The sequence below is a fragment of the Salvelinus sp. IW2-2015 genome, linkage group LG20 (genome assembly GCF_002910315.2).
Source record: "Salvelinus sp. IW2-2015 linkage group LG20, ASM291031v2, whole genome shotgun sequence".
NCBI lineage: Eukaryota > Metazoa > Chordata > Actinopteri > Salmoniformes > Salmonidae > Salvelinus > Salvelinus sp. IW2-2015.
In genome coordinates, this window is record NC_036860.1 from 57473885 (window position 1) to 57489119 (window position 15235).

At 42.0% G+C, this 15235-nt stretch overlaps 1 protein-coding gene across 4 annotated transcripts in view; it reads right to left on the reverse strand.

The window, feature by feature from the left end:
- LOC111979921 (nipped-B-like protein B) overlaps window positions 1-15235 on the reverse strand; it is a 67302-nt gene that overhangs the window by 48293 nt on the left and 3774 nt on the right. For all 4 annotated transcript variants that reach the window (XM_024010611.2, XM_024010610.2, XM_024010609.2 and 1 more), the window contains exons 2-4: window positions 12706-12855; window positions 8330-8495; window positions 8108-8208 (exon numbers count right to left, since the gene is read on the reverse strand). In XM_024010611.2, the coding sequence (XP_023866379.1) occupies window positions 8108-8208; window positions 8330-8495; window positions 12706-12769 (331 nt within the window). In that variant the 5' untranslated portion in view covers window positions 12770-12855. The remainder of the gene's footprint in view (window positions 1-8107; window positions 8209-8329; window positions 8496-12705; window positions 12856-15235) is intronic.

Genomic DNA, 15235 nt, shown 5'->3' on the forward strand with positions numbered 1-15235 from the left:
TGAACTCGTTACCTGTATAAAAGACACCTGTCCACACACTCAATCAAACAGACTCCAACCTCTCCACAATGGCCAAGACCAAGAGCTGGTGTAGAGGACATCAAGGATAAAATTGTAGACCTGCACAAGGCTTGGATGGGCTACAGGACAATAGGCAAGCAGCTTGGTGAGAGCAACAACTGTTGGCGCAATTATTAGAAAATAGAAGAAAATAGAAGAAGTTCAAGATGATGGTCAATCACCCTCGGTCTGGGCTCCATGCAAGATCTCACCTCGTGGGGCATCAATGATCATGAGGAAGGTGAGGATCAGCCCAGAACTACACGGCAGGACCTGGTCAATGACCTGAAGAGAGCTGGGACCACAGTCTCAAAGAAACCATTAGTAACACACTACGCCGTCATGGATTAAAATCCTGCAGCGCACGCAAGGTCCCCCTGCTCAAGCAGGCGCATGTCCAGGCCCGTCTGAAGTTTGCCAATGACCATCTGGATGATCCAGAGGAGGAATGGGAGAGGTCATGTGGTCTGATGATTCAAAAATAGAGCTTTTTGGTCTAAACTCCACTTGCCGTGTTTGAGGAAGAAGAAGGATGAGTACAACCCCAAGAACACCATCCCAACCGTGAAGCATGGAGGTGGAAACATCATTCTTTGGGGATGCTTTTCTGCAAAGGGGACAGGACGACTGCACCGTATTGAGGGGAGGATGGATGGGCCATGTATTGCGAGATCTTAGCCAACAACCTCCTTCCCTCAGTAAGAGCATTGATGATGGGTCGTGGCTGGGTCTTCCAGCATGACAACGACCCGAAACACACAGCCAGGGCAACTAAGGAGTGGCTCCGTAAGAAGTATCTCACGGTCCTGGAGTGGCCTAGCCAGTCTCCAGACCTGAACCCAATAGAAATCTTTGGAGGAGCTGAAAGTCCATATTGCCCAGCGACAGCACCGAAACCTGAAGGATCTGAGAAGGTCTGTATGGAGGAGTGGGCCAAAATCCCTGCTGCAGTGTGTGCAAACCTGGTCAAGAACTACAGGAAACGTATGATCTCTGTAATTGCAAACAAAGGAATTCAGTACCAAATAGTAAGTTCTGCTTTTCTGATGTATCAAATACTTATGTCTTGCAATAAAATGCTAATTAATTACTTAAAAATCATACAATGTGATTTTCGGGATTTTTGTTTTAGATTCCGTCTCTCACAGTTGAAGTGTACCTATGATAAAAATTACAGACCTCTACATGCTTTGTAAGTAGGAAAACCTGCAAAATCGGCAGTGTATCAAATACTTGTTCTCCCCACTGTACATATATATATTTGATTTTTCATTTATTACAATGAATAAATTCTCCAGTCCGAACTTAAACAACTTATGGTAGAAAGTGTGTATAAATGATAATCAATTTAGATTTTCAAATCATTAAAAAACTTCAATCACAGTATTTTCAATATTGAGCTATTAGCAACGCTATTTTTGTGGTCTCAAACCAGTGAGCTTACTAACATTCTTCATCAAGAATATGGGCAAAATGTTATTATTGACAATGAAAGAGGTGGGAATGTTCCCTTGTCATTTAATTGCTACATTTACTATCAATATAGCATTAAAAATTGTTTTACAGATTGTATTTTCTGATAATTTTTCGTGAGGCAAAACAAGTTGAGAACCACTGCAGTAGAGTATAGTTCAGTAAAATATACTATACTCTACTGTATTGTATTGTACTCTACACACTGTACAGTACTGTGTTGTACTGTGCTCTACTATTCACTGTGCTATCCAAATATGTGAAACATAAGTCTATGATAGGTTCAGATTTGGTCCATTCCTGTCCGTCTGTGGACTGTAACATCAAGACCAGGGTGGACTGACCAAATTTAAACTACTTTTCAAAGTCTATGGACGTCCGGTTTCGGTCAGTGTTCAGTGGGTGAGGATACCGGTTAGAGTAAATGGAAAGAGAGGGGGCTCATGGGTAGGTGTCAGTCAGTAAGAGCTGGGAGAGGTGACATTAACTTGAAAGTGAGAGGCATAGAGAGAGCGGGGGAGGGGTTGTCCAGACTCAGACGGTTTTAACACACTTGGTTTGACCACCAGACAACAGAAAGAAAGAAAACAGTTATGAGCTGAACAAAACAGTATGCCAGCGGAAGGGAGGACAGTAGCAGATGACCCAACTGTGATTAGTGACTATTGTGATTTCCCATTGTAGCCAATTCAGTGGCAGTAATTCCTATAAAGATTGGTAACGGACTTCCAAGTTTGAATCACTTAATAATTCATCAACAAAATTTATATCAGTAATTGGTAGGTCTACCATTACTTGTTACTTCATTGTCCTCTATCCTCATCAGGGAGAGAAAATACCTTAAAGATATATGAATTTGGTCAGGTCGCCCAAAAAGTTACATATTGCAGCGTTAAACTTACAGATGGTAAACAATTTCTCCAAAACTAAATATGTGTTAAATATTAGTTGGCAGGGGTCTTTACGTCAACATCATTGTGTTTTGATGTATTTGTGATACCTTTTAATACATTTTCCGGTAGATGTTTTCTAAGACCCCTTTTCCATCTGTTTATCCAGAAATCAAAGCCTTTACTTAAACCTAATTTTTAAGATGGAAAATTGTTAAAAAATGCATCTATGCCTTCATTTTCCAAAATATACACTCTTAGCTTTCATTTGACATGCTCCTATTAACTTCACATGCTCATGGGTCCTTTTACATGGAAATACCCTATTTTTTCTCTCGCTCTCACCTCTCCAATGTCGGATGATGATGGGCCTTTTGCAGTGGACAGTCTGTTCTCCGGCTTGTTATTTTAAAAGCTTAATTTCCCTTTTTGTCCCAATCCCCATTTGATTTGAATTGGCCAAGGAATATAGCCTACTCTTTCATGTCTAGTAGACAGAGCAGAGAATTCCAACAAAGCAGCACAAAATGTTCAGTCAGAAAATATTGTTTATTTTTTACAGACACTCAACTATCTTGTGTCTAGCTGTTTAAAAACTTAGGCTGATAACCTATCCTCCTACCACAGGAGGTTGGTGGCACCTTAATTGGGGAGGACGGGCTTGTGGTAATGGCTGGAGCAGAATTGGTGGTATCCATGTGTTTGATGCCATTCCATTGTACTCCGTTCCGGCCATTATTATGAACCGTCCTCTCCTCAGCAACCTCCGACTAGGCCTATCATAAAAGCTTTAGGACAAATGAAAGTTATGAACATTAGCCTATTTCCCGAAAACTGTACTGTTGTCCTAAAGTTGCCACTTTCAAAAAGAACAATGACAAATCTATAGGCCTAAGGTATTTTCAATCACAACTTTATGAGAAGTAGAACAAACAATAGCACACAGTGTGGTCAAAGACGTGGTAACTTAGTTGTAGTCATAATGTGATTACCTTAATGTGAGAAAGACAAAGGAGCTGATCGTGGACTACAGGAAAAGGAGGGCCGAACAGGCCCCCACTAACATTGTCGGCGGTATAGTGGAGCGGGTCGAGAGTTTCAAGTTCCTTGGTGTCCACATCACCAACAAACTATCATGGTCCAAACACACCAAGAAAGTCATGAAGAGGGCACGACAACACCTTTTCCCTCTCAGGAGACTGAAAAGATTTGGCATGGGTCTCCAGATCCTCAAAAAGTTCTACAACTAAACCATCGCGAGCATCCTGACCGGTTGCATCACAGCCTGGTATGGCAACTGCTCGGGATCTGACCGTAAGGCGCTACAGAGGATAGTGCGTTCAGCCAAGCTTCCTGCCATCCAGGACCTATATACTAGGCGGTATCAGAGGAAGGCCCAAAAAATTGACAAAGACTCCAGTCACCCAAGTCATAGACTGTTCTCTCTGCTACCGCACGGCAAGCAGTACCGGAGCACCAAGTCTAGGTCCAAAAGGCTCCTTAACAGCTTCTACCACCAAGCCATAAGACTGCTGAACAGGTAATCAAATGGCCACCCGGACTATTTACCTTGACCCCCTTTGTTTTTACACTGCTGCTACTCGCTGTTTATTATCTCTGCATGTACAAATTACCTCGACTAACCTGTACTCCCGCATATTGACCCGGTACCCCCTGTATATAGCCTCGTTATTGTTATTTTATTGTGTTACTTTTATTATATTTTACTTAAGTGGTACAAGCATTTCGCTAGACCCGCAATAACATCAGCTAAATATGTGTATGTAACCAATAAAAGTTGATTTAGTAAATATTTTCTTAACTCTATTACTTGAACTGCATTGTTGGTTAAGGGCTTGTAAGTAAGCATTTCACGGTAAGATCTACACATGTTGTAATCAGCGCATGTAACAAATACAATTTGATTGGATTTGATATAACTACAAACATAGTTATGTTTTTTGGTTATTTATCAACTTATTTCCAGATATCTTTCCGGATATCTTCTGAACTAAACTACCCACAATGTGCTATTTCTCAACGTCATATGTTAGTTCATATGCTAGCTCGGTAACTAGCTCAAGCTGGCTAACGTTAGCACTCTCATGCTCTTCAGACTTTGAACCTGTTAGCACGGCAGGCTCTGGTGTCTTCTTGCCATGGGCTCAAAACGAAAGAAAATCATAGCTACTTGCTCTAATTGTGTATGTAGTACCTTGTCTGTTCTTTTTGTTTTGTCAACTTTGACATGTTCTCTGTGAAGTAGGCTATGCAAGTTTTGTAACATTTTCAACCTTGGCTTAGTGCTAGCGCACTAGATGACTGACATCAAATCTACTTTGGATTTTTCTCATTATAGTTATTTGATTTCCCTCACTAACTCTCCCTCGGCCCGGTGAAGCGCCAGCCTCCCCCTCGCTTTGGTAGCCAACTCAGCCTGCACTCTTTTAAATGTTTTTACCTTCGATTGGGCCCCAGACATCAATCTCTAAGTCTCTGCTCTCTCTTTGCTTTTGATCTGCCGTTTAGTTTGTGTTTGTTAGTTGTGTTCTATCTGGTCTTCAGTTGTTAGCAGGCTTGGTGGTTGGATAGGCTAATAGCTAGTTAGCTAAGTGGCTAACGTTACCTGGCTGGCTAGATAGCTATATGCACTTATCTTAGCCGGCTAACAATCTTTGATAACATTCTTTGATAACTGGTTAGATGACGTTATGTTTTTACAAAACACTAGTTTACTTTAATGTAGCTGTAAACTAGGTGTTGATAGCAACTGGCTGACTCATGCTGTGATAACTTAACGTTAGCAGGCTAGTAGGGCTAACGTTAGCAGGCTAGTTGGCTAGCAAACTTGCAAGTTGATTTGTTACAATAAATTCAAGTATTTGATGGTAACTTGGCTGAAAATTGGTTTAATTTGAAGTTATGCATTTGAAGTTATTGCTGTTGGAGTTTACGTTATAGGGAATAGGGTGGCTTGTCGGGTCCTCCATATTAAACCAGACCTCTGAAAAACATTTTCCAACATGTCTTCAGAATTCTGATCAGTTTTATGTCATAACTCGAAAAGTGAGGTGTAACTTTACATTGGGACTTTTGATTCATATACTAATGCAAATCCATACGTTACATTTGATTACATTTATGCTACCTACCCTTAAGGAGGATGAGGCAAATAAAGCCATTATTATCTAGATCTGAAGGTAGATATAAAACCTAACTCACTACTGTACTGTTGACTGTCACTTTGCTCCATCATGCCTAGGCTTTCAACAACATTATCTTTCATCATGATTCTTCCAGTTGTTGTAGTGATAGGGGTAAAAAATATTATATTGATACTAAAGGGGGAAAAGTATGTATATATATATATATATATATATATAATTTGTTTTACTTGGTAACATTAGCTAGTGCTAGTTGGCTGTAACTGCACTGAAACTCCAGTATTTTTCATCCTATAGATTTTTCTCCATCTTCTTTCTAAATAGTGAGCCAACATGTTTTCAGGACTTTCAATTCAATGATTGATCAAAACTAATTTTCTCATGCTCTCTCGTCTCTCTGCAGCAGACATATCGTTAGCAATGTTTGGAACATCAAATTACTATAAAACCGCAATACATATAAACTCAGCAAAAAAATAAACGTCCTTTCACTGTCAACTACGTTTATTTTCAGCAAACTTAACATGTGTAAATATCTGTATGAACAGAACAAGATTCAACAACTGAGACATAAACTGAACAAGTTCCACAGACATGTGACTAACAGAAATTGAGTGGTGTCCCTGAACAAAAGGGGGGTTCAAACTCAAAAGTAAGTCAGTATCTGGTGTGGCCACCAGCTGCATTAAGTACTGCAGTGCATCTCCTCCTCATGGACTGCACCAGATTTGCCAGTTCTTGCTGTGAGATGTTACCCCACACTTCCACCAAGGCACCTGCAAGTTCCCGGACATTTCTGGGGGGAATGGCCCTAGCCCTCACCCTCCGATCCAACAGGTCCCAGACGTCCAGGCTCTTCGCTGGCCATGGCAGAACACTGACATTCCTGTCTTGCAGGGAATTACTCACAGAATGAGCAGTATGGCATCGTCATGCTGGAGGGTCATGTCAGGATGAGCCTACAGGAAGGGTACCACATGAGGGAGGAGGATGTCTTCCCTGTAACGCACAGTGTTGAGATTGCCTGCAATGACAACAAGCTCAGTCCGATGATGCTGTGACACATCGCCCCAGACCATGATGGACCCTCCACCTCCAAATCGATCCCGCTCCAGAGTACAGGCCTCGGTGTAACGCTCATTCCTTCGACGATAAACGTGAATCCGACCATCACTCCTGGTGAGACAAAACCGTGACTCATCAGTGAGAGAACTTTTTGCCAGTCCTGTCTGGTCCAGCGACGGTGGGTTTATGTCCATAGGTGACGTTGTTGCCAGTGATGTCTGGTGAGGACCTGCCTTACAAACAGGCCTACAAGCCCTCAGTCCAGCCTCTCTCAGCCTATTGCGGACAGTCTGAGCACTGATGGACGGATTGTGCGTTGCTGGTGTAACTCGGGTAGTTGTTGTTGCCATCCTGTATCTGTCCCGCAGGTGTGATGTTCGGATGTACCGATCCTGCACAGGTGTTGTTACACGTGGTCTGCCACTGCGAGGGCGATCAGCTGTCCGTCCTGCCTCCCTGTCTTAGGCATCTCACTGTACGGATATGGCAATTTCTTGCCCTGGCCACATCTGCAGTCCTCATGCCTCCTTGCAGCATGCCTAAGGCACATTCATGCAAATGAGCAGGGACCCTGGGCATCTTTCTTTTGGTGTTTTTCAGTCAGTAGAGTAGAAAGGCCTCTTTAGTGTCCTAAGCTTTCATAACTGTGACCTTAATTGCCTACCGTCTGTAAACTGTTAGTGTCTTAACAACCGTTCCACAGGTGCATGTTCACTAATTGTTTATGGTTCATTGAACAAGCATGGGCAACAGTGTTTAAACCCTTTACAATGAAGATCTGTGAAGTTCTTTGGATTTTTACGAATTATCTTTGAAAGACAGGGTCCTGAAAAGGGGATGTTTCTTTTTTTGCTGAGTTTAGAATCGTGACAATTGCAATACATATCGGCACCTAAGTATCATGGCAAAATCGTATAGTGAGGTCCCTGGCCATTCCCAGCCCTAAATAGTAGCATCCGATTTCGTGCTATTAGCCCAATGGTGGTTTTAGCAGATGTTTCTTTTATATTTTATATACATTTTGGTTGGCCAATAAGGGGCCATACCACCGTATATCACAATGCTTTGTGAGTACATAATCACGATAGGTTAAAGGTTGACATCGTCCAACCCTACTGCCCAACAGTGCTATATATCACTAAGCAATTAAATGTCTATCAAGTATACTCAAGGCAATCAAGATGCCAACTAAATCCACCACAAACTCTTTTCAAGCTACAAGTACGGCGCAAACTCTAAAAATTATAGACAGCAAAGCTTGCCTTGCAACGCCTCAAGAAGCGGTTTTGACTCACAAAACACATTAGACCCAGAAAATGTTACTGAGGACAACAAATCAAGGCCCTAAGAGGCAGAGACACAGTCAGCGCTGTGTTAGGCCATACACTGTGCTCCAGTGCAGAGTCAGAGGCACTCTCTCCTTACCACCCTGAACCCAGTATTGGGCTAACTTACTTTTCTCCCTGAAGATGTTGGGGTTCCTAGACAGCACTGTCTGCAGCAGCACAGGCACGTCTCCCTCCGGGTCATCACTGCCCAGGTTATCCTTCAGCTCTCTGCAATGGAAGGGGGGAATCAACTAATGCAACTGTGGCTCATAATAAGAGACAACTGCTCACTCTTATCAGCGGTTGTGACCCCTAGCGTTGAAAGGTGTGCGGTGATGAGGGTACTCACATGTGCTCTGTGGAAACCTGGTTGAGGCTGTGAGCCAGCTGGGACACCAGGTTCTCATCCCGGCAGGCCAGCAGACAGTTGACCTCCTCCGCGATCCTCCCATTGAACAGCAGACTCTTAGTGGTGGTGGCGGGGAGAGGGGATGGCAGGGGCAGCTGGTTTAACACTGCAAAGAGGAAGAGCAGACCGGTTACGCATAATTCAGAGGCCGGAGCTGCGATGGTACAGCACCACATTGTGATATAGCTACGCAGCTTAGAGACCACCATCCACGTACAGCCCCCGAGCAATTGCTTGAGCTACACTGAGAATTCGAAAAGTATGAACGCCAATGGTCCAATATTCTAGAAAACTGCTGTGCGGACGCATAGATGTTTTGGACTCTGATATGCGCTTTAGCCTGATAGGTGTCTGGGTGACTAATAAAACACCTGAGATGGGAAAAATAGTGCATGGATGGATCAACATCCCAGCTACTCCCCGATATTGGTTACGCTAAAGTATTAGGTTAGGGGTAAATCCAACACTACACATCACTGCATAAACCATCCATATGTTTTAAGCATGAAAAATAGAGGAAATCCTGCTTCCGTCTGCTAAAGACCTTACACCTGGAGAGAAATGCACCTTTTGGCAAAACAATAACCTACAAGCAGGGGTTGCGTTAATGCAGAATTCTACGTTTTTCCATGCATGTTTTTTTATAAAAACACCTAAGAAATATATTGCTGCTTTTTGTAAACGCAGATCTAAAATGCTTCTTATTGTAATTTCTGCTCGGCATTATACTAATTTTGTGATTCAGTTGCACTTCACACGGATGAGAATTCACAAATGGGCATTTTATAGTTTTTTTCAGGGCGGTCAGCGTTTTGAAAATGCAGATTTCTGAACTCTAACGCGACCCCTGTAAAACTGAAATGCACTTCTTGGGATTGCTTAGCAGGTGGATAGGAAACATCAAAGAATAATTAAAAGAAAAGATGTTCTCACACACTGTACTTGCAAAGTCACTTGTTTATTTTGTGCCAATGTTTCAGCCTCATGGCTCTTTGTCAGAGATCATATTTGTATTCAAGCTACCTAAGCTATTGGATAACTAGCACAGAACGTTTGCCTGGAATTGTAGTCAAGAGAAATTGCCATCCAGACTTTGACACTTAGCCACGGTGTAATTTATTGCATTGAAAGTCCAGGGACTAAGACAACAAAATGTGCACAGGTGGATACTATCTATCGGCACTATACATCACATTACCCATGTCACTCTAAAGCAAAGGCTATTGAAAAGTACCATCAATAATAGTGTGTCCTAAATATCAAGACTGCAATATTCATGTAGAGAACATTCATGTTTTATTACAACAGGAAACAAAAGAGCAATAAAAACAAGCTAAATTCAATCTTGCCAACTTGGTAAATTAATTATCTAAATACCAAGAAATGAACTTTGCGGCTGGCAGCACTGACCATAAAGCAAGCAAAATGGTCCAGACTTTTTTTAGAGGATTGTATACATTTTAAGAACAGCTTTGTATACTATAACTTTGCAAACTAAACAGGGCGGTACAAGTAAAAAAAATGTCAGACAAAAAATATATATCTTTAGGTTGTTCGAATGGACAAGTAAAAAAAACACACAAAAAAACACAGAAAGCCAAGCCGCGCGTCCACATATTGATATTTTGTGACAGTAAGGGAGTTATTTTCCCAGTTCTAGCTTATTTTTGGTCTGCAAACAGAGTTCGTACGATCATGAAAACCCCAGAAAAGTTGTGAATCTGCGTACGTGCCCAGGCCTAGGAGAGAGAGAGATATTGTAGAAACAGGTAGCCTAGCCTATTAAACAATGATAGACAGACTAACTACAATAGATAGCCAACGCAAAACATATCATGTAGCATGACTAGTTTTCTTGGTAGGCCTATTTAACAATTATTCTTTATTTAACTAGGCAAGTCAGTTAAGAACAAATTCTTGTTTACAATGACAGCCTACCGTTTAGCATCTATTAATGTCATTGTCATGTCAGATGTCCTAAAAAAACGTTTTGTGAATTGAAGAATGGATGCGTTAATTAACCACTGATAAAAACATTTGTAAAACCTCCTCTCAAATGCTCAATATTGGTAGATGAGAAAAATCTGACTGTTGGAAAACTGGGATTCCCCTCTATTCATCATTGGCCATGTAATTCTGACAACATTATAAATATTCCTAGAATGGTCGAATTGACTCCCATGCTGTCAATAGATCTCCCCTGAAACCTGACTATGTTAAGCCTCATAAGGTTGTAGATAAATATGTCTTAGTTACCTTTGAAGTAGTGTAAGCCATGCTATACAATAAGGGCCGAGATGTGGTATATGGCCAATATACCACAGCTAAGAGCTGTTCTTAGGCATGACGCAACGCTGAGAGTCTGGACACAGCCCTTAGCCATGGTATATTGGCCATATGTCACAAACCCCAGAGGAGTCTTATTGCTATGATAAACTGGATACGAACGTAATTAGAGCAGTAAAAATAAATATTTTGTCATGCCCGTGGTATAGTCTGATACCACGGCCAATGTACTTTGCCAGTGTACCATCAAAGCTTGCAGCTGGTCTAAATGTCAGTAGACGCAGTCCTGAAAAATAGCCTGGCCCTGCTAACATCTTTTCACTTGCTTTCCAGGTACCCGTAAGTATCGCCTTTGTTAAAAATGTAGCTGCATTGCATTTGGAAAATATTCAGACCCGTTCCCCTTTTCCAAATGTTGTTACGTTGCAGCCTTATTCTAAAATTGATTAAATATTTTTTTCCCCTCATCAATCTACACAAAATAACCCATAATGACAAAGCGAAAACAGGTTTAGAAATGTTTGCAAATATGAGATTCGAAATTGAGAACAGGTACATCCTGTTTCCATTGATCATCTGCGAGATGTTTCTACAACTTCATTGATGTCCAATTCAATTGATTGGACATCATTTGGAGAGGCACACACCGGTCTATAAGGTCCCACAGTTGACAGTGCATGTCATTGTAAAAACCAAGCCATGAGGTTGAAGGAATTGTCCGTAGAGCTCCAAGACAGGATTGTCGAGGCACAGATCTGAGAAAGGGTACCAAAAAATGTCTGCAGCATTGAAGATCCCCAAGAATACAGTGGCCTCCATCATTCTTAAATGGAAAAAGTTTGGAACCACCAAGACTCTTCCTAGAGCTGGCCACCTGGCCAAACTGAGCAATCGGGGGAGAAGGGCCTTGGTCAGGGAGGTGACCAACAACCCGGTGGTCACTTTGACAGAGCTCCAGAGTTCCTCTGTGGAGATGGGAGAACCTTCCAGAAGGACCACCATCTTTGCAGCACTCCACCAATCAGGCCTTTATGGTAGAGTGGCAAGACGGAAGTCACTCCTCAGTAAAAGGCACATGACACCCCGCTTGGAGTTTGCCAAAAGGCACCTCAAGGACTCTCAGACCATGAGAAACAAGATTCTCTAGTCTGATGAAACCAAGATTGAATTCTTTGTCCTGAATGCCAAGCGTCACGTCTGGAGGAAACCTGGCACCATCCCTACAGTGAAGTATGGTGGTGGCAGCATCATGCTGTGGGGAAGTTTTTCAGCGGCAGGGACTGGGAGACTGACTAGTCAAGGTCGAGGGGAAAGATGAACGGAGCAAAGTACAGAGAGATCCTTGATGAAAACCTGCTCCAGAGTGCTCCCAACCTCAGACTGGGGCGAAGGTTCACTTTCCAACAGGAAAACAACCCTGAGCACACAGCCAAGATAACACAGGAGTGACTTTGGGACAAGTCTCTGTATGTCCTTGAGTGGCCCAGCCAGAGCACGGACTTGAACCCAATCAAACATCTCTGGAGTGACCTGAAAATAGCTGTGCAGCGACACTCCCCATCCAACTTGACAGAGCTTGAGAGGATCTGCAAAAAATAATGGGAGAAACTCCCCAAATACAGCATGTAGCGTCAAACACAAAAAGACTCAAGGCTGTAATCACTACCAAAGGTGCTTCAACAAAGTACTGAGTAAAGGGTCTGAATACTTATGTGATATTTCAGTTTATTTTCTATACATTTGCAAAGATTTCTGAAGACCTGTTTTTGCTTTGTCATTATGGGGTATTGTGTGTAGATTGATGAGGGGGGGGAAAACATGTAATCCATTTCAGGATAAGGCTGTAACGTAACAAAATGTGGAAGTCTGAATTCTTTCCGAATGCACTGTACCTTTCATAATATACCGAACAAAAATAAACACAACATGCAACAATTTCCAAGATTTTACTGAGTTCATATAAGGAAATCAGTTAACTTTCCAGATGCACTGTGTATCAGTTAATGTGTGAGTGGCAGTGTAATACTTACAGTCAGTAAGGCTAGCGATCCCAGCAAGAGTAGTGATGGGAACATGAGGCATATCCCCATTCATGCTGAAGATAGGGGTGTGGGGGTCGTGTCGATGCACAGGTTGCTCAATGTCGTCGCCCTCCAACTGTTCCTCACATCTCCCGACCGCTGCAGAACAGAGAGGACTTCATTAGAACAGCCAGCGGCAATGCCTTATTCACAATATGACACAACGCTCCTCAATATGCAACTGTCCTCAGAGGTGATAGATCATGTTAAAGGGATAGTTAGCATTGGCACACTAAACTACCTCTTAACTTCCTTCATACTGCACACAGATACATATAAATGGTATCCACGAGTTTGTCTGACTCTGTGGAAGTAGCTCAAGGACTTCATTGCTAAAATCCAGAACTACCCCTTTAAACCAAAGCCTTGGCAAAAACAGAATCAAGGGTGAGCAAGAATCATCAAGAATCATCAGTAGACAGAGATGAACTAATGGGTTTACATTAATTAGACACTATAATTCAGCCAGGGCTGAGGGGATTTCAGAGAGTAGAGTAGTGAAACTTAGTAAAAAAAGGCTACTTGTTGTACACATGGGGAAAGTGGTCGATGAATGGCAGAACAAACACACTATTAGTACAACACTTTTGCAGACATGCATGTGCATAGTACTGGTGGTACTTGCCCTGAAAAGTTTCAGTGGTGTCATCAAAGCAACCCATTCAAAATACAGTCAGCTTCTTTCCTACTAATAATGCAATGACTTTCGGACAGTTCCGAATTTATAAGCTAAATTTAACTGAAGCATGCAGATGTATGTTTTTTTCATCAGGACTGAACTGCAGTGCATTTAAAGAATTTTCCCTAACCTTTTGCATTTGGACGGAACCTCATTATCTTTCACTACTATTTTCTTTGGAGCCACTTTCAGAGAAGACAACCAGAGGAGTAATTATCCCACTATAGCATGATCAACACGAGATTGACAGTAGAGATAAGGATCGGCAACACATAGCAATAGGCCTAGATGACATGACATGGTACAGCTCCGTTATCAGTGGTTACTGGGGTAGTTCCTTGACAATCCTAGAAAGTGTGCCCCCATGCGTGCTTAAATGAAAACTGCCACCCCTTTCTGGACCCAAATGCTTATGGTCACTCTGGGGCTGTGCTGGTTGGGTAAGAGGGTGGGCGAGCAAGCAGCACAAAGGATTATCTGGTTGAAAGAAAGAAGGCAATTCCTCTGGAGCAGCAGGGTCTTCTTGAAAACACTTGCCTTGAATTGCTCCCTAACTGTGCATTTGCAGGTAACTACTATAGCTATAGTTGTACTATTACTTTAATGTGTTTCTTTCTGGTCAATAACCATCATTCAAGCAGTAACATTCAGGCATTGCCATTGTACTTTGATAGATATGTTAATACAAGTACATTTCCAATGAATATAGCAGACCTGCAGCTTGTATGTGTAGGCTAAAATGTGTTGGTCAATGACAATCCAACACAGTAAACTAATTCAGTCATATGGGATAGCCACGACATTTTCCACAGATAATGGGCCATTTAGCTTAGTCATGCAAGAAGCTAATGTACTAGCTGAATTCAATAACATTGAAAAAGTAGCTACACTGGCTATTTAACTAGCAAAGGCAAGTCAAACTAGTCCTCTTCCCTGTAAATACGTGGCAGCGTAACAGACGGGTGAACGTTGCCATCATTTGCATACGCTACTTAATAAACATGGTTAATAATGAGGTTGTTAATTTAGCTAACATGTGCATGCAACCTTTATTAGCCAACTAGCACTAGCTACAGAACTATTTGGTATTTCTTTCATGCCTAGCATGAGATAGTGGCTCAATCCCAATAGCCCCCTTTAGCATGAGCCTGCGAGTCGTAGTGGTATTCCAATTCAACTTTCAGCGAGGTGTGCCTTTTCAGCCCACTAGTTGGTCCTCCAAGCGAAGCGAATCGAGATGCAGGCTTTCTATTGAGCGATTCCCAAAACTCCATTGAACTCTGCGACCCAACCCTGGAGAGTTGCTGGGTCGTTCCATTTAATTTCAGCATGCAATGACACCAACCATCTCAGATTGTTCTGAAATTATTTCTGTTAGAAACAGATAAGATAAGCATTCCGGAAGCATTACCAAACTTGTTTTAAACAATGAGCAATACATGAGGAATCCAAAGATGTGGTCAAAAGTCATCCACGGACCCCCCACTGCAACAACGAGTATCTGGTCACTAAATGGTGCAGTTCTTGCTATTAGGTGATTTTAACCCCCCCGGGTTGGTTGTTTTTGTGGCACAAATCCAATTCAAGTCAATGGTACCCAGGTTAGCATTTCTGCAATTCATTGCATTCCACAATCAATTTTCAGATACTTTAAGATGATTTGGACATGAAGAGTGACCATTTTAATATAGACTTGCATTTGATTTGTGACACAAATGCTAAAAAGTTAGCACTTGAAACAGTGGCCAGGTAAACTAAACTAAAGTATGGGTTGCTGTCATACCAGAGGGGTATCCTACA